This window comes from Thermobia domestica, chromosome 9 (genome assembly GCF_964235325.1).
Source record: "Thermobia domestica chromosome 9, izTheDome1.hap1.1, whole genome shotgun sequence".
Lineage (NCBI taxonomy): Eukaryota > Metazoa > Arthropoda > Insecta > Zygentoma > Lepismatidae > Thermobia > Thermobia domestica.
The window spans coordinates 100,812,433-100,838,191 of NC_137462.1; the positions used below are offsets into that span (position 1 = coordinate 100,812,433).

General features: G+C 33.3%; 1 protein-coding gene across 3 annotated transcripts in view; it reads right to left on the bottom strand.

The window, feature by feature from the left end:
• mnb (minibrain) overlaps positions 1-25,759 on the bottom strand; it is a 313,755-nt gene that overhangs the window by 10,765 nt on the left and 277,231 nt on the right. For all 3 annotated transcript variants that reach the window (XM_081771612.1, XM_081771611.1, XM_081771613.1), the window contains exons 5-6: positions 18,405-18,691; positions 5,958-6,104 (exon numbers count right to left, since the gene is read on the bottom strand). In XM_081771612.1, the coding sequence (XP_081627738.1) occupies positions 5,958-6,104; positions 18,405-18,691 (434 nt within the window). The remainder of the gene's footprint in view (positions 1-5,957; positions 6,105-18,404; positions 18,692-25,759) is intronic.

The following is a 25,759-nucleotide window of genomic DNA, read 5'->3' on the forward strand; positions in this document are numbered from 1 at the left end:
ATCACGGAAAACAAATGTATCAGTTGATCAGTACAAAATTAATGATCATAAAATTGAAATGGTTTCATCTATCTTGGTATTTTGAAAGGTGTTTGGTATTGTTGATATTGCTGTTTAATAAACATGTTGATAATATTTCGTCAAAGGCCAGAAGGAACTTAGGTCGTATTAAATGATTTCCAAGAGACTTTACGTAACTTGTATAGTTCTATATTGTGTTTACGTTACATTCACTTTGAGTATGCTGCTCTGATATGATGTAGGAATTTCATCACCATCTCCCAAGTTATTGAAGCGATTCAAATTTCACAATATTGCGAGCGGTGATTATATTCATTTCTTGCGGTGAGTAATAGCCTTTCCGCTTTTTCTCATATTTAAATTTCGTTCTTGGCTTTGATTTAAATCAAATTTAATACCCTAACCAAGGACGCTAGGTGCTTCCTTTGAAACGCAATTTTCTTTCCCCTCGTCGAAAGAAGAAATTTACAGCAGATCAAATTTATTCACAGTATAATTCATAGTAAGATTGATCTAATCGTTTTGTTATACATCAGAACTCCAACTTATAACCATAGAAATTTTCGACTTTTTTTTCCTTATAACTATAATTTGCTTAGTACTCGAATATATGAAAATATTCAAACGGTTAACAAGAAACTTTTATACTTGATATTTTTAATAAACAATTTCCTCAAATTAAAAATCAATATCTCAAGAGTATTACTAATGAATAAATCTTTTTTTTTTTCCTAGAACAATTCTGTGTTGTCAATTTCTACGTAAGTTTTGTGTTTTACTACTTATTATTTTATGATTTCTTGTGGAATATATTTTCCATTATTATTTTTTTTTTAATTCGTGTGTCTTTTTCTTACATTGATGTGATCAACCGAAGGCTTTAGTTTTATATTATTTTCCTCAATAATGAGTAAAGAATAAAGAATTATTATTATAAACAATTTTTGTAATTTAAATCAGTATGTCAAAGTTTCTTTTGGGGCATATTCTATGCAAGTACAATGTATTGTATTAAAATTTACATAACTTTTGTGTTTTATATTACTTTCTTCTTTTGATTACTTGTTTATTCACGTATCTTTATTTTGTGTGACCAACTCAAGGCTTTGGTTGTGGTGTCACTTTCATCAATACATAAATAAATATTTAAATTATTATTATTATTAATAATAATAATAATAATAATAATAATAATAATAATAATAATAATAATAATAATAATAATAATAATAATAATAATAATAATAATAATAATAATAATAATAATATACAGTGAAACCTCCCTTAACGGACACCTCTATAATACAGACACATTTTTTTGCCCTGGCAAAAACATATTTTCTCTTACGGAAATAAACTATCCCTTTTACGAACACTCTCAGATACGGACGTGGACAGTCCTTTTTTCCCCCCCAAACATTTCAATAACCTCTTCATAACGGACAGAAATTGTTCTCGGTTCTGCGATACACAAACACACACTCACACATGTTTCTTCTGCAATCGTACTGAGGATTCTCAGTGGACACTTGCTAAAGAGTCTTAATACCCTTGTAGAAGAAAAAGCATGCATTTTTCGCTAAACAAAAGAGTTTAGCCGGTTAGTTGGTCCCTAACCATCTTATGAGAAGGTTCTGAGAATCTGAAGTAAATGAAAAATGCTTACAGTGTGATGACGTATTTAAGAAAATTGCCATACACGCATTACCTTTTGCAGTATACGAATATATTGATTTATCCTTCAGCAATAATATTATTTAACAGAAATAAATTTCTCCTTTATCCCTCCTAGTAACTCAAATACGTACTAAATAGAGTATTTTCATATTGAATTTTACGTATTTACGCTCATACATAATGTATTTTCTGTATATTACTGCATACAATTACCGTTGTGAGAAATCAAATTTCTGTAACCTCTCTATAACGGACACCTCGCAGTAACGGACGAAAATTCATGTCCCATTGGTGTCTGTTATTCAGAGCTTTCACTGTAATAATAATGTATCATGTTGCTTTTACCTATGTTAAAATGAATGGATTCTTTTAGTTTACGAAGGGAAATGTCAGTTTACGTAAATATTTTACTTTTAAAGAATAATTTATCAAGAAGTATTCACTTACTTATCTGTAAATAATTATTACAATGTCTAGTTAATACTGAGCAGACAGTGCAACAAGAATAGTTTCAAGCAAAAATAAGCTTTGAAGTAATCTGAATTAATTAACTAAAAATAACATCCTCAATGAATAACGGGACTGTGAATGGGTCTGACAGTTCATCACCAAAATGTTTGTCTCCAGATGAATCTTAAACAATCTGTTTATTAATAAAATTATATATTATATATATATATATATATATATATATATATATATATATATATATATATATATATATATATATATTACTATAATGTTTTCAAAACTAGAAACAAATTGACGTTTGAAGAAGCACGTGGTACGCTGTTGCCACTTCGTGCGCATCCCGGTGAGTCATCAGCTGGAACTGTCCTCTGAGTCTTAAGGAAAAGGAAAATCTCTAAATATTGGTTTGTTTGGATGGATGAAAGGATATGTTTGTCGTCCCAGTTTGTGCATGTTGGGAAGGAGAAAGCTGTGTGTGTGTGTATGTTTAATCACTTCCATGCACAAAGAAACAAAGGATTAAAATAGCTTCTTTCCTTCTTAACTAGCGGCAACATTGGAATGTTAAGGTCTGTTGCCAAGGAAACCCTCCACCCACTGTTGCTAAGATGACGTTTGTGATTCGACCCTCGCTGAGTGACCGCAATAACTATGTGACATAGATTTCCTTCTTCAAAACAAATCTGCACGTGTTTTTGAGCTGTCAACTGTTTCTAGTTTTCAAAGCACTTTAACATAAATAGGGAAATTTGGCCTTACTATTAGTTTACTTGCGTTTTCGGTCCCACAGTTCTGAGTTTAGCAAAAGATTTAAATCAGTATTAAATTTTACTGACTGCTTACAGATTTTCTGTGAACATTTTATACGTATTATTAGGTGCAGCTAAAAGAGTGTATTACCAATGTATAATTATGAAAATATACAACCAAGTTTCTTTGAAAATTCTATATTCTCCCCCCATACATAATATTATTTCGAAGAAAGGAGTAATTTTTAACAAGATACCTATGTGTAACAGTTTATAGATTTAGACTATACAGGAATTAATTTTTTTTTATTTATTTATTTATTAAAAGAAAAGCAGACTTACAAATATGACTGTATCCTAACCGAAAGAGTATTGTTTCATATATCTATTTTATCAACTCAAATCGTCATTACGAAAAGAATAAACGAATACTATTATTATTATTATTTAAATAAAATTCAACTGACGTAAACAAACCTTTAAATTTCTCATAACTGCAACCAGTCACGAAACTGTTGCACAAAATAAATAGCACAAAGAAACAAATACATCATAACAGATCATTAAGTTTTAAAAAATAATAATAATAATAATAAAGCAACTACTAAAATTAATGGAAAAAATTGACAAAAGAACCAGAAAATGAGAAATTGCATTGTGAGTTAAACCCAAACAACAGCACGAAATCTTCTGGTATTTTCATGGCTCTTTGCCCTGACAAAACTAATTTATTTTGTTTCAAAGATATTTCATGACAAAATAACTGTTCATGAATATGTAACAGAGAAAGAGTACCGCAATACAACCTCCGAATTCTTGCTTGAAGGAAAGAAAGAAAGAACGAGAGAGAAAGAAGAGAGAGAGGGAGGGGAGGGAGGGAAAATAGTTCTGGCGAACCACCAAACTTTTCCTTTTCTGGTAATGTGTTTTGCATATGATGCAATTAACATTTCGATTTGAATTTGTTTCGTGCTCGTATATATTACTATTTACAAATGTTTTATGTGACCACTGATCTAACATTCATATTATTTCGATTTGATTTTTCGCCATCTTTTCTTATTTACAATAGGCATTTTTGCTTTGTAAAAAGTATTTATGTTAGTAAATTCTCCTATGTATGTCTAAGAAAACTACTAACTTAGTTCTCTTTACCAAGCAATCATATTATCACACAGATACATTGTGAAATCTTATGTCTTTACACGTCTTAATACGTATAAAGAAATCGGATAGAATTGCGTTAAGAAAATCATGTCGTAAGTGAACGATTCAGAGAGCTGTGCACTTTTGTTCAGAGTAAGAGTAAGGAGCTGCGTTGTCACCAATCTAGAACTAATAAAATCTAAAAGGAGCGCTAAAACCAAACAATATTCTAATTACAAAGTAGTACATACTGTATGTTAATAGTGGACTACGCAATATATGTATCATACCACCAAAAACTCGCATAACAGTTCACGAAAGAAACGTCGCCAGATGACATTTAGTTGAATCTCCTGGCTGATTAAGTCGCTTGGGAGTGTGCCTTTGATGCACGAAGTTCCGGGTTCCATTCTCGGTGTGAGTATCAAACGCACTACAGTGATTCAGATCTCACTTTAAGTTGTAGATCCCGGCCTATATAGCCTCGCTGCTGACCGAGAAACTTAAATAGACATCAATCAATCAACCTATACTAGTTAGATGACATGTATGGCTTCCATCGTCATTTTACACCAGAATTCTTTATTATTTTTATTCAAATAGATCCCCATTTGCCTCACTTCGCTGTCAATCTGAAAATCCATGTTCTCACAAGGAATCGAACTCCAGGTTATGAGTATGGAAGACAACGTACAACCGCAAACTATTCTGTTATGTGGGGGCACAAACATTGCAACAAATAACGAAAATATAACCTATTACAAAACTTGTCTCAATGACAACTCTACCATGTTTTCCTAATTGATGTTTCGTACAATTTATAAAAGAAAGATAATCTAAGTTGACTGAATGTCATAGAGTGAATATGTTGTTGTCATAGTTCCAGACCACCCACTCCAGAATAATAAACTTGATCGAGTTTTGTTTTTGTTTTATTTGTCAAACAATTTAAACGGATTTTATTTCTTCATTTAAATACCAGGCTCAATTATACATGGATACAATTTCTCGAACTCTCCGACACTGAAACGGTTTAACATATTTCTTACAGAAACGAGATTTAACAATTCATATCTCCTTGGCAATTCCACGTTTAACGATCTACAAATTCCAATCAAGATAATCTTACTTTATTATTTTTTTTATTTATTTTGATAGTACTAACAAATACAAAATACTGAAAGAAAATTATTTAAAATATTTAATAAATACATGCATTTTTCAATATTTCAATACAACACGAATCAATGTAACTTGTGCCTGCGCCGAAACGTGAAGATCATGCAAGCATGCTGGCTTCCTCCTGAAATATATACAAGAAACACCAAGACATATTTTGTAATAGTTTTAGACACTTTTAAGTGCTTAATGGCAATCGACGTAAGCTATTAGTTACTTACAAAACAGATGCGAACTAAGGAAATTTGATAATAACAGCAGATGGTAACTCCGTTCGAACAGGCTATACACCATTTAAATATCCGTTTCGACTAGCAATTTCTAAAGACAATGATTTGCATATGCCAGGTATGCTACATATCTGTTTCTAGAATTAAGTATTGTTAAATTATTTTAAGGGAAGGTAGAGGATCAGGAAAGTAGACGAGCATGCTACTGCTATTATCTTATACAGAAAATAACTGAAAAAAACGTTATTACACCTTTTGAGCGAACAGACACACGGCTTACATTCTTCTCCAGATCGATTTTTGTGTATATACCGAACGCTATTTAAACACTTCTTTATTCCTTCTTAGTAAGTACGCACTTTACCTACGACTGGGGTTTCACCATAATTTGGAAATCTTTTTTCTTACAGTTGCCACAAATAGTCTTTACTAACTACGATGAATTTACAATTTCTTTACACTGTATGATTGAAAAAAAACTTACCTCGTTCGCTCCGCTGAACAGTGGTTCTCCTGTATGCATTTCTACAAGAATACATCCTAAACTCCACATGTCAATAGCAAGATTATATGGAATTCCAAGCAACACCTCAGGAGAACGATAAAACCTTGACTGGATATACTGATATATCTGCAACAGACACGAATACTGTTAGGATGCCTAGTGCAACATTACGGAATTAAATATCAGTATTTAATTTAGAAACACAACAAATAATTTACATACATCACATGCAGTAATGTTACTCACTTGTTTCAAGATCATATCTACTAAATGGTTCACATATTACATCACTGAAAATTCCACCCCAAAACCTATATCATTCAAATATAAAGCAGTCTAATTAACATCCAATCAAACAAGAAAACTCTGAGCTTCTTCATACAATTAAGGGTCTTCACTAACCTTCTTCCTTTTTTTCTTTCTTTATTTATTTAATACCTGGAAGACACTGAAGAACATTGAAAAAATTTAGAAAATGACCACTCTTTTAACAGGTAACGGAAGCAACGGATAAAATCTGAAGCAGCCAACTCAGCTTGAAAATTCTATTTTTAAAATAATAATTTTGAATTTAGTATATATATTACAAGGTATATTTACAGCGTACTGCGCAGTCATTTTACAAATACAATCATGTAGACTAAACAGTATTCTTGGTTGAAAGTACAGTATTGTATCATTTTTTTTTTTCATACTTTAATTGAAAATACTGGCCACTACAGTAAACTCTTAACTTACGGACAATTTTATCTGTTATAACGAGGGATGACTGGATAGATATAAAATAGTAATCTTTCCTGATAGGCCTGGAATCTGAGTATGCAGCTCATGATGTCATAATTGTAAGGGATGAGAAATGTGTGTACTACACGAAAGGTTTATAAAACAACTATTAGTTCATTTCTATACAAGGATGGCAAAACATATGTACATTTTTAGAAGAAAGCAAATTTCAATCTTACGAATTAAATTTATAGGACAATGGTAAAACAGGATTATGTCATTGTTTGGTCATTTTCTGATTTTTCTCTCCGGTAGATGGTTACACTGAGATCTATATGCTGAAAAGAAAAAAGCTTATAATAACTTAACTAAAAATCCCATATTGTTTTCACCAGTGCACTTAAAGTATTTCAAGTCACTACAAGATACAAAAATATGCATACATGCAGTGTTTCTTCCAGACCTGTTTTTGGTGCGCCACTGTTCCCCCGGAGCTCTGAGAGTGCCTCCCCGGAGAAGACCAAAATAATACATCTATAATATAAAAATAAATAGAATTGTATCGGCAGTGTCCCCCCCTCCCCGAAATACCAAGTGTGCCCCCTGGAACTTTGTTTTTGAAAGAAACACTGCATACATGAGTACTGATTAAAATGTCCACAAAATAAAAATATCACTAGTATCGCCTTCGAAAGGTGTAGTAATCATCTAATTGATTCTGAAAAATATACAATATTTTGTACTTGTTACCATGACGCGATTATTATTAACTACCTTAACATTGAAAACTTAAACGTAACGTTACGTGCAACTAACGTAACTGGTTACTATTTAATTTCTGCCAATAGATGTACCTTGTTAGTTCCATTTATTACTACTTTACTTATTTTCTAACGATTTACTCCTTCAAAATCTAAAAGAAGCTATTTTAGAAGGCCTGGGTCATGGTGATTTTCCTTCGAAATATTGTGCAGATCACTTTAACATGTATCTATTAAAGTCTCGATCTTTTGTGTTTAAATACATTCAATGTAGTTATAATTTAGAACACACTATAGTTTCCCTATCTTTGTTATTTAGCGTATATTTTTGTGCTTGGCACAGTCATGATATAGTCCGGTCTTCCAATAAAATACAAATTATAAATGAACATATTATAAATTACACTAAAGTAAATACCAGAACGTTAATAAATTAAGGAAATAAAATTTTCTCTAAAAGTTTCCAATTTACACGACTTCCCTTTACACTTAAACTGAAACAGCCGCAAATCATTTTTGTAAGAAAAATGCTTCGCATATTACATTACATACCTTCAATAATTGTCTATGTATTAATCTTTTATTTAAATATTTTCCTCAGTTTAACCACTGACGTCATCATCATCTTTTGATTATTGCAAGTAAATGTGAAACGAACGTGAAAAACTTGAGAAAAGAAATTATAATGAACACGACACATCTTATTTACAACTCTACGAATTGAAGTTGGTATCATATTTTAAAATATTCCCATTTCTTTGGAACTTTTTTTTTTTTACGTTTTTGCTTTACGGAAACTATACTTCCTGAATATGGTAATTTTTGAATCGTAAACTTGAAAGCAAATCTTGTAAATCACATTGTAAGTAACTTTGATACGACTGATCATATTTAGATTCTTTCATTAATTTTATTGTAAACAACTCTCTTATATGATAAACAAATACTGAAAGAACATACAACTGGATCAAGCTTGAACCCGGGATCTTCGGTATACCGCACCGTTGCTTTAACTACTATGCTATCCAGTCCGCTTTCTCAACAGTCATACATTCACTTACTCTTGAACACTTGATTATCCTGATGAACAACTCCCTATATTTCTAATGGAAATCCAAATCGTTCCCACAATGCAACAAAATTGACTCGGCGACACTACCGGCTAGAGTTGTAACTAACTGCATTGTCTGCTACTGGCAGTAGCTAAGTGTATCATAGGCTAATTCTATCAGACTCCAGCGCTCTGAATGATTTGATTCGTTCTTGCTTTTACCAGTAGTAGTTCGTGGTACCCAACTTCCTTGAGTGGCGGCTCCACAGTTTCAACGGGAAAAGCAGCTGAAACCACTTATACTATATTATTACTCTATGCTCTTGAAGTCTGTGTTCATTTACTCAAGAGGTGTTCTGAATGTGGACAATGGATTTTCCAATCGCAATAGGAGTTTTGGTACAAACAAAGTGGTTTAAGTGAATGAACACCAAATTCAAGAGTGCGCGAATGTATGGCTGTTCTGATAATGGACTGAATACCATAACGGATAAAGCATCGGTACGATACGCCGAAAATCCGGGTTCGAGTCACGGTCCACGAGTCAGAGGACAGTTTCCCTCTTTCTGTGTACGAATTCGTACCTACAGAGGAACTGTTGTTAAAAATCAGTTTTTACTCCAGTTACTCATGATAATTGTAACTCTAATATATTTTATATCATATCATAATATATTGTTAAATACAGTTTAACAGTGAACGAACTGTACATACAGAAATATATTTATCTGTCAGACTGTGCAAATTAAGCCAATGATTTTCAATAAAGCTCCTAGATATACATTGATTGCAACAAAGCAGTTCTCTTCATAAGCTTCAAAGTGAATGTGAAAAGATTTAACTGAATAGTGCAATTCTTTTCCACGTTACTATTACTTTAATATTTTTCCATAAGAAAGTTACATTCAATTGCTATAATATTTTGGAGGGACTTGGAGATTGTTTTGTCTCGGGGAGATTTTGTCCTGGATTCACAAATATTACCACCTTCAAAGATGAATATTACAGCTTCCATGAAGCAAGACAGTTTTTAAGAAGAAATACTAAATATCAACAGCAGGTTTATATGTAAGCAACCTCAATGTGTAATCAGCTGGAAATAATGTTTGAGTGTTATCTAGTGTTCTCCTATTTCCTTCCTCGCGTAATTTCAAGTTTTTCAGTTTTCGTATTTACTTTTCAAAAAAAAAAAAAAAAAAAAAAAGTTCCCGATGAAGATATCAATTAAGGTGAAGAAAATATCTGAGTAGAAAGACTCAATACATTTGGAATTATTGAGTTGTCTAATTTTATTTGTACACAATTTTTAAGTGTCACACTGAAGTAGAAATGCAAAAATGCCGGCTTTTTTGAATCGATTTTTTTCACATAAAAAGCAGGCTTTTTTGGGAAAAAACGGAAATTTTGGCTTTTTCATTTTCATGAATTTTCTATCTAAATAGCTTTCTTACAGCATACCCTATACTTAAAGATTTCATGACCTAAATGCCATATTTCCTTCTAGAATTCACGATCATGATGGATGGAGCACATGTTTTATAAATTCAAGTAAACAAAGTATGTAGTATTTGAGGGCAATTTTAGAGGCTATTTAACTTTATTTTAACTTCTGAGTTATCGACACTTTTTCTTCTCTAGATCGCATTTCATTTTTAGTCATCCATGTTTCATTTCCTAGAGCTTAGTACTCTAGCTTCTAGCACATGGTTAAATTTAGGTTTTTTAAATATATTCTCAGAGCGTCGTTCCATATTTCTGTTATACTGTAGCTGTGCAATTACTTAGCAATAATCTTCCGAATACCATTTTATAGAAATGATCAGTAGTAGATTTAGAAAAGTATTTTGGAAGGAGCTTCTCTTATTGATGTTTTGTTTTTCTACAGATGCCTCATTTTTACTTGGGAAGAGATTGAAGTTTATCAGTATAGGCATAAATAATATTTCGTTTCGTTTGTATATTCAACAATAATCTTCCGGACACAACCTTGAAGACCATTTTATACTGATAGTCAGTGGCGGATTTAGAAAAGCATTTTGGGAAGAGTTTTTCTTATTAATGCTTAGTTTTTCTAAAAATTCTTGATTTTTATTTGAGGGCAACTTGAAGTTTATGGGTAAAGGCATAACTAATATTTCATTTGTTTTAGAAATTCCATAATTTCGAGGAAAAGCTTCAATCCGAAAGACACCCCGAACCCTAACCCTCTTCGTAAATCCGTCACTGCTGGTAGTTAGTAATAACAACGATTTAAAAACAATACGAAAGGAACACAGGACTCCAAGGGCCAGACTCACAGTACACGCACTATCTCTACATTCACAGATGGAATTAAGAAAAACTTCTGTCAAAATGGTCGAATGAGGGGTTGAATCCCGGACTTCCCGATAGAAGCGCAAAAGCTAACCACTCACTCATATTTATTGTGCAGTTGTGCTTGACTGAACTTAAATGGCCTATGGAATCAAACTACTACTCCTCTCTTTCTCTCTGGCTTGTGAAACCCAAAGGTTCAATGCCACGTTCACATAAGTTCTCCATTGACTTCTATCCTTAGCCAACTGGATCCAATTTATACTTTGTATTCCTGTTTCTACGAGATCCATCTTAATATTGTCCTTCCATCTGCGCCTAGGTCTTCCTAGGCATACTTTAATTTTATTTTGTTTCAAAGAGAGGGTGTGGGATATTTAAAAGTAAAACTACTACATACAGTTTTGCTAGTTATTTGTGTATTTTTTTAAAAGATACTTGCTTTTCTATATAAGAGGTTTAAAAATTATATTATATTATATATATATATATATATATATATATATATATATATATATATATATATATATATATATATATAAATATATATATATTGGTTAATTCTTTGGGATTCATAATGTAAATAGGTTAAGATTTAAAATTGTTTGAAAAATCTTTTCGAAATCCATGGTTTATTATCGAGATTTCGTATTTTCATCTACATCAACAACTAACTGAACGAGTTTTTATGTTGAAGGGAAGCAAAAATCCGCTGTTTTATAAACTTAAAGCAGAATTTCAAAAAGAGCTCAAAATTTCTCAAGCAAAAAAGCAAAGAAGAAAAAAACGAGTTTTTTTCGAGCCCTTGCATCTCTAAACTGAAGTCAAGATAAGTTAATAATTTATAAACACTAATTCAAAAGAATTTAACATGAGTAATATAATATAATATAATATAATATAATATAATATAATATTTGGTCTAGGAATTAATTCGTGCGGTTTTTAATAAAAATTGAAGCTTTATTTCAAAAACAAAGTAAATGAATACGTTAACAAAAATATTCTCCATCGCTAGCCACTACTTTCTCCCATCTTTCAGGCAATTTACGGATTCCGTGTCGAAAGAATTCCTCATCTTTTCACGCAATCTAATCAAAGATCCATTTTTCGATATTTTCTGAAGAAGTGAACCGCTGTCCAATCAAATCGTTATTCATGCAATCGATCAAGTAGTAGTCAGACGGAGCAGTGTCTGGTGAATATGGCGGGTGGAGTAACACTTTCCATCCGACATTTTCCAAATAGGTTTTGACCGGTTTTGCGACATGTGGTCGAGCGTTATCATCTTGATAAATAAGTTTATTATGCCTGTTATTCCATTCTGGTCGTTTTCAGACCAGAGCTTGCTTCAAACGCATTAATTGTAGTCGATAGCGGTGTCCATTAATAGTTTCACCAAGTTTCAGAAGTTCATAGTACACCACACGTTTCAAATCCCACCATATATACAGCATAACCTTTGCACAATGAATATCTCGTTTCGGTTGTGAAGGACCTGGTTCACCTTGCTTCACCCAGGCCTTTTTTCGTTTAGGATTCTCGTAATGAATCCACTTCTCATCACCAGTTACAATTCGATGCAAAAATCCCTTCCTTTTCTGTCTTTGAAGCAGCAATTCGCAAACGGTTTTTCTTCTTTCAACGTCTTTCTTTTCAATTCATGTGAAACCCAATAAGACATCTTTTGAATCATTCCCATGGCTTTGAGACGTTTGGAAACTGTTGTTTGCTCAACTCCAAATGCTTCTGCAAGTTCGTCCTGCGTTTGACACGAATCCTGATCAAGCAATGCTCTCAATTCTTCATCTTCAAATTCTTTTGGCTGTCCAAATTGCTTTTGGTCTTCCAAGCTGAAATCACCACCTTTAAACCGTGCAAACCACTTCTGACACGTTCGCTCAGCTAGAGCATGGTCACCAAACACTTCCACTAAAATATGATGACTTGCGGTAGCACTTTTCTTCATGTTAAAGCAATGAAGAATAACTCCCCGCAAAAACACTTTATCAGGCACAAAATGCGCCATTTTCAGTTGAAGAAAAAATGTTGTTGTTTCCGCTTCAAGCAACTGACATATACTAAACAAGATGCTCAATGACAGTAGTTTTCAACGCATGTTTGGATCAACGAAACTATGGGACAATAAGCTAGTTACGCCATCTTTTGTAAAACCGCACGAATTAATTCCTAGACCAAATATAATATAATATATATATATATATATATATATATATATATATATATATATATATATATATATATATATATCAGTAGCGTCTTCTCTGGGTGTGCAAGTCGTGTGTCAACGCCCAACGAAAAATTAAGAAAAGAGTATTTTAATTTAATTAAACGGATCGTCAGAACTTGGGATTTTTTTAATTTTCAACGAGACAGAAAAACTGTTGAAGTGCAAAAGAACAGAGAAGTGCTGTGCGGTCTCCGTCATGTTTTGAGGAGGCAACTCAGCGAATAAGTCGTTGGCAACGCTTTGGCTGAATTTTCACTGCTTTAGAAGACTCCTATTGGGCATGAGCTTCGTGTTTCTCACCTCGTGCTTGTGTGATCCAAGGCGTTGGTTAGGAAATCAACGTCTTGAGTTTTCTGCTTCTCTCAAGCGTTGCCAAGTCTGTAGATTTATTTGTGAATGTACAGATATTTTATAGCAATACGGAAAAAAAATTTTGGGGGGAGAGGGGATATGATCTACGCACTTTTTTATTGCTAAACATATCATTCAATTCAAAAGTTAACGGTGCAATCGACTTCTTCCTAAAATACGTGTAAGGAGTATGGCGAAAAGAAACATATTTTTTTTTCTCGATCCAAGTTGTGTTGGAAGTGTCAGTTGATGCAAAAAAAAAGAAAAGAAAAAAAAGAAAAAAAAAGAAAAAGAAAATAAAAAAGAAAGAAAAAAAGCCTGGAAGTTAAGCTACAAAACGGTTTTCCATTCTGCCTTTTTATTTCCCTAATTTTCATTTACTTTGTCGTTAGTGGGTCATCCTCAAGACTTACGGTTTCGGGCCCTTATTACTGTTTCTAAACCAGTAATCCAGAGGTTCCTACGCAAAGAAAGACGACTTGAGCTGAAATTCACGTAATTGTAAGTAAATAATTGCTTGTTTTTTGATTTTCAGTTTCATATTTTGAGGGTATATTTACTTATACTATAATTATTATAATTAAATGTATTCCTTACGTAATAACATTCTCCTTGATTGCTCTTTGTAACTTCCAGACTAAATTGTTAGAAGTAAATTGCTATTCATATGTTGGCGTAAATAGGACATTATGCAGTGACGATCATGGTTCCTTACTTTCGAAAATTGCGAGAACTTCCAGGTACATACTATATTCAGGAAATCGATGGATGGGCAAAGTATAGTCACTATTAAATACTCGTATGCTGAATGCGAATGCCACTATGCGTAAATTGAGGTAAATTTATCACAATATTTTTGATCAGCAAAAAAAAATATGGGTGGGCTCATCTTTGCTCCTGGGAAGAAGGGGTTCCCCCTCTAGTATTGCCTATGGTTGTGAGGGTTAATATATTTTTCCTTTCTTGCCAACGCCCTAACATCCACGTCAGGAGACGCTACTGATTATATATATAAACATATTCATACCACAATCTTAAAGTAGAAAATCAGTCTTAGGCATTATCATAATGCAGACATTTTGCAGAGAAAGATAAATTCTTGCAGTGTATTCAAAATTTCGCTTCGATCACCACCAGAATTTATCAGAGAACGGTTCTGCTGATTTTAAGTTGTAAATGCCTACAATAATTAATGCAAAATGCTTAAATGATGCTGAAGATGATGTTCTTTCTCTTCTTGCAGCTGCCTAATCTACTCACATATTGTAATGTGTTTGATACAAGCAAGTACAGACTGAATTCATTGGAGTTTTGAACATCTTTTTCAATTTCTGGTATTCACAGTAGTTATTTTCGAGGCAGCAAAGGAACTCCCTGACAGTACAACCCACGAAGACTCTGGTAAGCATGACTGCTTGTTAGCTGGTAGTCAGCATATCAACTCCCAACGCAGTTATTTCAATCTCCTCGAGAGTGCAGCTCGTTACTCTTAATTTACGAGCTTTCCAATTGCCTTATAGAACTAGATCAACATCAAAAAACTGTACCGTCACCGGGAATCAAATCCACATTGCCTTTTCCTTCCAAGATTCATTTTCTCATTTGTCTGTAACAGTCCAGTCGTAGATTTTGTCAACACATAGGCATAATACACATGACACTAAGGTGAAAGTTTGATCTTTCTTCCTTTTAGCAAAAGAACAAAACAAAAATACTACTTCCTGTCAAAAGAATCTGTTGCTACTGATTTTAGAATGAAATAATCATAGTGTTCTGTTTAATGTTAAGCAAAACTTCAGCACTGCCTCTTGTCACATTTTGGGTTCAGTAAAGGTGAGGGCTCAACCTGATCTGTAGCACCCGTAATATATTGTTTGGATCAACACAGTTCCTAGCTATTGAAGGTAGGAAAATCCACGCACAGGAATTGGTCGACATTTGTTTCTTTCTGAAATATCGGTATTAATTAATTCTTCTTTTCGAATTATCAATTAAAATTCTTGACCCTATTTAAGAAAACTACACAAGGCAACTTTTAGGGTTAAAAGTTATACCACTGAAGAAAGTAATAACGAAACTTAGTAACCGCAAAGCACTATCGTCACATTTAGTTATAATGTTCATTTACTTCTCACATCTTTTAACTTTATGCCTTAAACTTAAAATTTTCTTCTGTAACTTTCTTCATACAGGAGATAGTGCTTCTAATCGAAAGGAAGAAAGAAAGAAAGAAAAAAACGAATATAAAAAAAAAATAAGAAAAATATTTTTAATTAGCAATAACCTAGAATACTTCTAAGATTTGAATATGTTGTCTTTCTTAATTTGTCTTCCCCCACGTAGAAGTAACACTATCGGTAAAATGAAAAGAAATATGACAGATGTGGACTAAATGGTATGGAGTCTTAAAATGTAGTTTTCAATTGCTAAATGCCTTGCTGAATCAAAGATATGGATAATCGGAGGACAAAATACAGATCAAAAAGGATCAGTATCTATTAAACTTACTCGAACATGGTCAAGAAGACAGCTTGCAACTCATATGAAATACTAATGGTGGAATTACTTATGTCTTTACTTTAATACTCTTGCGAACAGGTCATAGAACATACAGTATTAAGTGTGTTAAACAAAGCTCGCATGCAGCAACACCAATACACGAATATGTACTACACTGTACTACTAGGATGATAAAACATGCTACGAGTATACACACAGCAGATCTATGATCAAATTATGAGAAAGAATCAAAATACAGGCAAATTACTTGAATTTACAATGTATTTCAGTCCACAGCATTTTGAGTTGATGCACAAAACAGTCAACAACGTTTGGTTATAGTTAGTGCTACTTGCTATCAAAACGTTTTGCTAAAATTAACTTCCTGATTCCCAGTCTCACAGAAGGAGTTACTATTTCCATCCTGTGCGTGTATCTATGCGAATCTGACACCCACCTTTTAATTATCTTAATCACTATCAAAGAGAACATTCTTCACATTGAGAGCTTATGCCCACCAAAATTTGCATTAATAGTTTACAAACCTACGTATACATTTCAACAAGTGAACTGAGATATAGTTACGGTGTAAACACACCTTTCAGCAGAAATGACATTGTGACAAATGATGTATTTACTTTCTCCACCACTTTCAGATTCTTATCATAACACAAAAATTAACGTAACTTTGTATTAGTTACAAGTGCAATCTCCTTGGAAAGAAACTGAGTAGTGGGCGGTCAAATTAATATACCATTATTTGTGATGAACTATTTTAAAACTTATTACTTGTAACAGTTTTTCGTTATTTTAATCATTATGATGTGGCATCTCTTGTAAAGAATTACCTTTACTTTAAAAAAAAAAAAATGTTTACATTAAATATATTAATTAAATTTATTTGAAAGCGAGTTCATTCTTTCTTTATGACCTTCACTAACAAGTAAACATATTAGTAAAATTAATTCATGAGCGTATGCATTTTAATGCAATAATTTATACGGGTGGTTTCTATAAAGGAATATGGCAGCCACCATTCCTTCATATTAAAGTGTTCTATGTACAGTTTATCGATTTTCAGACGAATAAAGGCGCAATAATCTACTTATTTTAGACTAAGTGCTGGAAGCTGAAGAACTAATCCTAATAAATAAACTTGCTGGATAAAGCAAACTGGGAGTACCAACATACAACTCCACGACGCGCCAACTAAAGTAACAACATTTGTTCTTTTAACCCGTAACAACACACGCCCGTCTCTGAGACTGCTCAAGGTACCACTCACTAGCTTTTTTTTCTTTTTTCCTGTTGTAAAATTAGATTTCGCTACCACCTAAACGTTCCTTGTGCTGCTACCGTTACAACCTCACTGTAATGTGTTTATAGGGGTCACACGATTAAATGGCTTGCCGTCTGAGAGGGGTGTGTTGTAATGTAATGCATGTTGTCCCTGGTCCTTCGCTTGCTGAGAGCTTAAATGGTCCATCTTTTCGGAATGTTGTTACCCAGTGGTTGCAGGAAGAAGAAGAAGGAAGTGATGAAGATATGATAGTTGATGAAAACTTTAATTTGAAATCGGACCATGATGCAAATACTATGATCGGACCATGAGTGTTCTGTCAAGATTTGCCGCCATTGTACAAAGTAAAAAGTAAAAACAAACAGAACATTAATTAATGTTGATCACAATGGAAATGGAAAAGATATTGGTCTTTGGTACAGTTTATATTAACTCAAATATTGAAATTCATAGCAGAGTTTAATTTTCCAATTAAAAGCATGACTTTTATAGACACCCTGTATTTTTTCTTAAAATGTTTGCCTTTTTATAAGTTTGTGTATTTTTCATAAAAAGGATAGTAATATAATACTGTCAAAATAGGCCCAAGTTTTCGTCAATATATTTTGTATTTGTAATAGTTATTATGTAACGAACTTTGTAATGGCTATTTGTATTTATTTTGTTAAGTAAACATTGCCAGAGAATAAAAATGCACAATTTTTATTGTTCAGTACAAACATCGGTTAATAACGACTGTAAATTCCAGAGGGGGTCTCACAGACGGGCCTGTGTTATGTCAAAAATTTTGGCGTGTGTTGTTACGGGTTAAATTAGTAAACTAGCTGCAGCTCTAGCGGATGAAAGCTCTATTATAAAAGGGTATTTTAATAAATAGGTTGAAAATTTACCACATATCAGTTTTCCTTAACTATTACAATAGAATAACAAATTACTGAAACAAGAAAAAAAAAAAAAGTAAATTAAGTTGAGCTAATTGAGCCATCCTTAGCACTACAACTTAAAGTTTGGTATAATTTGCTCAAGCTAAGCTATTTTGTGTATATATTGTTATGAACTTCGTACATTACAAGCCCTCTACCTTAACCACTTTGTAAAATATAAAAAAATAATTTTAAAAAATTTTAAACAAATTAAAGACATCGGAAGCGTCTAAAAACATTTTAAGTCGACTTACCCTTTGTCCAAGTTGGCAGGAACTCCCAAAATCCACAATTTTGATTGCAGATCTTTTCGGATTGCAAAGAAGAATGTTTTCTGGTTTCAAATCACAGTGAATGATGTTTAACTCCGGCGTAGAGAGAAACAACAACGCTGTACACAACTGTTGCGCAAACTTCCGCGTTAAATTAAGGGACACTCCTCGGAAGTTGGTGTTTCGTAGAAGATCATACAAATTGTATGATAGCAGTTCAAAGACTAGACACAAATGATTCCTCCACATGAAATGTCTTTTTAACTTCACTGCAAAAGAAAAGAAAGAAACGTACGGGGTAAAACATATCCAAATACACATACGTGTATCACAAACAATAACAACAAAACAAATTAACATTAATTTGTAGAAGCTTTTTATATTCCATCACCATATTTTCACAACCGAAAATTTTTGCTACACGAAAAAAATTTTGCTCTGTAGCTTCCTGTACTGCTGAAATTAGTGTCAATTACCGTAATAACTTATTACAGGACCGATCATACAGTACTGTGGCTATTTACACGGTAACTGATGTACGGACACTGTTCAATTCAATGGGCGACATCTAGAGAATGACTCATATTTATAAGCACTAGAATGTTACACACCACAACTATGAATTTTGTTTTCGAATGATTCAACATTTCTTAACTGTGAAGAAGTGTGGATGGGAACTGAGGAGGCCTTTTCAAGAAAACAACTGAGATGAGCAACTCAGGTTTCAGGAAGGATGAAGGAATATACTGTACAGTGTTCGTTAAACTTTCACGACGACTATGAGGACTCATTTTTAACTTAACAAAGAGTACAGCTGAGCCGAACATCGAACATCCGTCTCCGGCTTACGAGCCGTTGCACTAGTTGTTTCGATATCCAGTCCGTTCCGAACTACGCGGAGTTCAGCCACTCATACGCTCTACCACAATTACTGATGTGCTCACCTAATGTCCACATTGAATGAGCATCTAGGATTGTTACATTAAATAATGTATGAGAAACAGAAGCAACGGTCATTTTTTTCTGCCACATTCTTTATCATCTTCAGATGCTGAACACGGACATTTAGGATGAAAATGTATGACTGATCAAAAGATAGATAGGTAGCGTAACGCAGTGTGTTGGCACGGTAATCCGGAAATACATATCTAATTCCTGGTCCAGTCACTCTAAATTTAACCGAGTTCCACACCTACAGACGTTGCACAGTGGGGCGAAAACGCAAAAAGCTGCCAAAAGTATATGTATATATAAAGAAGAAGAAGAAAGTTAGTAATATAGGATATATATTTTTTTATGTAGTTGGCTAGAGTGATGTTAGAAGGGCCCAAATCCATAAATAGACTAGGGTTTTTAATTTATTCCGACTACCTGAACCACTCTTAAGTAGACCCTTCAGCAGGTCAAATGCTTAGAGAACAATAGAAGAATTATGACGCGTCCGTTGAAACGGTTGTAACTTTCGAACGCGTTCATATTTTTTAAACCTGTAAAGTTTTCCTATATCGTACTGGTAAGTAGAATAAGTGTATGAAGTGAAAAATTAATAATAATGATATAATCATTTATAATTTGAATCGCAAGTCAGGCAAAATTTTCACATTGTTTATGTATTTTATTAACTTAAAGCGTTGAAAACATTATGTGCACCCTCGTGCACCACGTTCATATTTTGTAGAATGGTAGTCTGAATATTAATTAATGCTATCGACAAAAACGTAGCTGCCAAAACGTGCCAATTACGAAGCGTGTTGATGTTAATTATTGTTCATTTAATATTACAGTGACAAGCCGTTGCAGTTATCATATGAATGTTATGTAACCGAATCAAATACCAATAATTTGTGTCATTTAAGTAATAATACATTTCTAATAAATAAGAACGTAAGTAACAAGTAACTGTTCATCAAAATATGTGAAAAAAGTGAATGTTGTTAAAGATACATTGTGAAAATTACGAAGTATGTTGACATTCTTTTTATTCTGCCATTTTGTTTTTTTCAACTTTAGTTGCAGAATCATAATCAGCAACCTCAATAACCCCTTTATCGCCACTTTTGAGAACATTTCTACGACTTTTTTCACTTTTGCAAATTTTATTCCGCTATTTTGTTTTTTTCAACTTTAGTTGCAGAATCGTAATCAGCAACCTCAATAACCCCTTAATACTAAATTTCATTCAATTGAATATAGTTATCATATTTTGGCCAGCTTTTTGCGTTTTCGCCCCACTGTGCGCTGGTGTGAAAAAACAATGATAATAATAATAATAATAATAATAATAATAATAATAATAATAATAATAATAATAATAATAATAATAATAATAATAATAATAATAAATCGTTGCTTGTTCCTTTTTTCACATAACAGTTTCTTCTTTTGTTTTTAATATATTCTTAACTCTGCAAATGATCAAATTATCGTGTTCGTACTGAGGGGTAAGATTGGCATTGAGGCAGTGTTTTTCTTTCAACCATTTTAATGATGCATTGCTCAATGAATGCAGGCTTAGCTATCTCCTCCCTCTTCCCCATTTTGTTCGGGATAGGCGCAAGAAAAGGCTCTCAGGGAGATAGGGGGAGATTGTAGAATAAACGTAATATAACATTGTAATTTCACCCATCAGTAAATTTTGTGGAAAGGTTCACAGCTGAAAGTTGATACGAAAATGAAGTCTCTCTGTTACTATATAATATACTATTACATGAATTCAGCGTATAGAATCAGGACTTCTTGCTTACCTGGAAAGTTCGCCATTGGTCTCCACTATCAAATATATTATAATGTTACATGATTGGGGGACCAGCAACTATTTTTCTAGTTCTTCTAGAAACAAGATTTACGCATATTTGTTTATAGATTATAACAGCGAAGTAGAGAAAAATAAAATATTTATACATTACTGTTTGAGAACACTCGGAAAGAATGCCCCGAATAACACCAAATTCGGAGGATTAGGGTAACAGTGTATCAGCAAAGTGATTAAGTTTGCAGCGGGAAGGCGGATGCGTAGCCGCAGGAGCGCTCTCTCTTGAGACAGGATTGCGCTCTCACTTCTGGTAGTGTTACACGTCTTTCAGTCAGTGAAGAGCCGTCAAACTAAGTGAAAACGTGAAAGCAAACGCAAGTAACGCTCATCGACGCCAAAGAGCGCAATATCAGCATATGAATGCATTCGAATGGAACAGAACGATCGGTTTCCGAGAAACGGAGATGTCATACCGTTACATTTCGGCTCGTACAAGGTATGCTCTTACAATAGTGATACGTGTGGGGAAACAGTGGAGAGAAGAGGGTCATACACAGAGACGAGCGGATACTGAGGCACACAATCTGACCACAGCACAGCATGACCATTATCTTGTCTGCATGGCCATAATGGACGATACAGCGTTCTTCACAGTGTTGGCTCGACACTGGAGCACTGAAACGGGTGTGGACTTTTATGCGTCAGCGGTTAGACACCTCTGTTATTACGTCGGCTGCCATTGACCAGTAACCAGAAACGCTTCTGATTGCAATGAAAACGTGAACTAAGTCGCTAGTATATTAAATTTGAAAATAAAGGATAAGTTATTTGGATGAGTTTCCGGTTTATAAATACTAAAAAACTACACAAAGAAATTGAAATAATAAAAATTCTTTGAATTTTTATAATATTTCGAAAATTGTCACAAAAAAAGGATCGGAACTAATATACATTACAATACAGAGCTTTTTTGAAAGACAAGTTTTCATTGTTTTTAGGGTGGGTAAAAGCGGTTTTTATGAAATCCGGTTTCTAGAAAAACCGACATTCTGTTTTTATCTTTTTTCAAAAAACTTTCAGTTTTGAATGTTTGCTGAAACCAGTACGATTTTCACCGAAACCAGTATCTGCTCTTGTTCTTTTAAGTATTCACTTCCAAAGGGGTTTAAAAAAAAGTTCTTAAAGTTCTTAATAGAAAACCGAATCAGTTTTCGAAAAAAAAAATTCTATTTTTAAACTTTCAAAAACTGGATTTTTTTTTCTAAAAGACGAAAACCGAAAAAAAACTGTGTCTAGTGTCCACCACTACTTTCATAGATACTATTTTTAATCATCAATCGAACCAATGATCTTTCTCCTTGTAGGCCAGTAGCAGTCAAGAAAAATTAGAAAGAAACGCTTTGATTGTTATTTACGGTAGCCACTTAGTTTACTCGTCAACTTCTGTATTATCAAGTCTTAGAAGCAGATTTATTTGTAATATTCGTTTTACTAGATGCCTTCTGTAATAAAATTGCTAGACCACACAACGAAAGTAGTATACCTTTCTTTATTTCAATACAATTTTATGCTAACTCAAAAGAATAAATTAAAAAAAAAAAGTTTCTCGTCCACTCATAAGCTATTTGTGTCGAGTGATTAAATTCAACTTGTGATTCCTGTGTATCTGTAAGTACAGGCAATTAAGAAGTAATACTACCAGCCAAATTGAACAATCGACTTATCATTAAAACAAATGTTCATTCATAGAAGAAAATTAAAAAAAAAAAAAAAAAAAAAACATGCTTACAGAGTGGATAAGAAAATATAATTAATAACACTATAGAAGGTTAGAACATGAGTAAAGGTGACAGTAAGTGCTCTAGGAATCTATAAATAGGCGAAAGTGCAAATTATCTACTAAAATCAGCATAGACTTATTCGAAAGACTCCAAACTTATATCTGCTATGCTACCCTTTTACACGGCATATACAAAGTACTTGAACGAATTTCAGTGGAAGTAACACTTCTTTTTATTATTATTATTATTTCAATTTTTGGCAGCCAAAGTTCTACAGAATTTCAAGGTAAATTTATATCAAAACTAGCGGGTTTAAGTTATATTCTCTTTGGAGAATCTTTATCAATTAAAATTATTATGCATATTGTATTCATTGAGTCACAACTTACTGTTTTCCATTGCCACGAATAATACTGGCGTATTAATTTACCAAGAGGGAAAAATATTTTGATATTAAATCGACTAAAAGTTCTCTTACACGAGGTAGACTGTCACAAAATCAGACTGATATTATAAAATATTTTATTGGTCATTTTTGTACAATAGTAACATTATCCCCATCAAAGTTTCCCTTCACGATCCCTACACAGTTCCATACAAATTTTCCTTTCGGGAAGCAATGTTGCCAGTCGTATTCAGAAATCACGTTTATGATACCGTTGTTTTTCATTTCACAGCTTCTACTGCCTAAAATCTGGTTCCTTTCACTTCATCTTAGGAAACAGAAAAGTCGCATTGAGCAAGATCCGGACATATAACTATTTTCAAACACAAGGATCCCACGTTTGGCCAAAATAATCTTTACTGACAGTGTCCTGTGAGCAGGAGCATTGTCTTGGTACAGAATCTATGATGTATTTTGTCTACAAATCAAGTTGTCTCGTCTCCTTAATCGCTCACGAAGGGTTATCAGCACATTAAGATAATAATGTTGGATTACAGTTTATTCCCTCGGATACCCAATTAACGTACATATCCTCATAATGTCGAAAGAGACAATCATCATTGGTTAGAATTTCGATTTTCTCATTGTGGCGTGGTTGCTCTTCCAATGCATTGATTGGCGTTTGGTTTCAGGATTATACCTAAAAAACTAGGAATCGCCACAGGTTATCAGTCTCTCTACGAATGTGGAGTCTCAAGATTTGTCAAAATGTCACTACAAATGTTCATCCGAGTTACAATATCCGATTCTCTGGCACCAATTTTGAACATATTTTCTTCATGTTAAATTTGGCGAACAGTTTCTGTGTCAATTCCTGTGATTTCTGCAACCCCTCAAATATTGAAGCGACGATCTTTTTCGAGTCACATCGCCGACTTTTTGAATGTTTTTGATGTGCAAGGTCGTCCGAGACGCGTACTTCTCGTCCCTCCTTAAACTGTCTGATCCACTCAAAAACTTGTACGTGCGTGATAAATTGTCATCTCCGTACACTACGTTTAGCAAATTAAGTTTCTGTTGCGGATTTTCCCATTTGAAAAGAAACTTCACGTCGATAACGCTGTTCTATTTTAACACCACGTATTTTTTCCGACGGAGCATCCATGCACAGTCCGTTTCGTCCAAATGCCACAGCGGAACTGAGCGGTCTCAGTGTGAAGGATTCGATGGACAGAGTATCATGGTATACATTAGGCATCGATTAATCTTCACGCGCTAGCTGTTTGATATTGCTAATTGCAATGCTTTTCTTTTCTAGCCACACCTTTAACCATACATTTGTAATTTACTAATTAATTCAAGATATTCAACCAATTTGTATTTGCGAAGTGTTTTATTGTATACTGATGTGGTAATATACTATGGATCTTTTTATTATTATTATTATTATTATTGTTATTATTACCTTCTTTCTTTAACTCACTAGTTCTCAACTTAATTCCTATCACGACTCCATTTTATCACTTCTTGCAAGCAACCCCCTTATAATTTGTAGTAAGCTTGTGTGGGATTTTTAATATACCTATTGCAGAGATCTCACGATATCCATCTATTTTCTATAATAGTAAATTCCATTTCTTGTATATAGTGGATACAGTAACTTACCTAAAAACGAATGGATTAAGACCAGATTTGGTTAGTTCATTTATATTGCAAATACTGAATCCGATCCGTCATACTGTTTCAAAATGAAGGCGGTCTGAAAATTTTAAAACTTCGTAACTTCCTTAATGTTGGGCCAAATGATAAAATAAATAAAGTGATTTTTAATTTCGGTTTAAGACTTCGACCGTTGTTAAAAAAGTTATTGGGTATTTTAAATGACTTCATAGTGTGAGTCACGAAGATGGAACCGGACATTGCCGAACTAATGAAATCACACCATGCTCAGGCATCTCATTAGCTTTCAATTTCAATTGTATTTCAATATGCAGGATATTTGTTGTATTTGTATTTTTCTGGTATTTCAATATGCAGTTCTTATTAGTTTCATATCGTCTCTCTTTCATTTAAACTGGTTTTTAAACAAATCTGCATTTGTTGAAAAAGTTTAGTAGACCTATTTTTTCTTGTTCTTAATAGTATGCATAAAAATAAAAATATGGGTATCAGAACGAAAGTCAAAATAATATTTAAAAGTTCCGTGTTAGATTCTAATTATATTTCTCTCTTCCCCTTATCTTAGCGACCCCCTGGTCAAGAAACCCTGAGGTTGATATTAGCTTAGGAGTTCAGTAATTTAATTAATTTCTGTAATCAACAGGTGATTCCTATTTTTTTAATAATGAGGGATACATTAAACTTTAGTTCCACGTCTTACACAGCCTTGCTGCCTACAGGGACACCAAACTCAAATCAA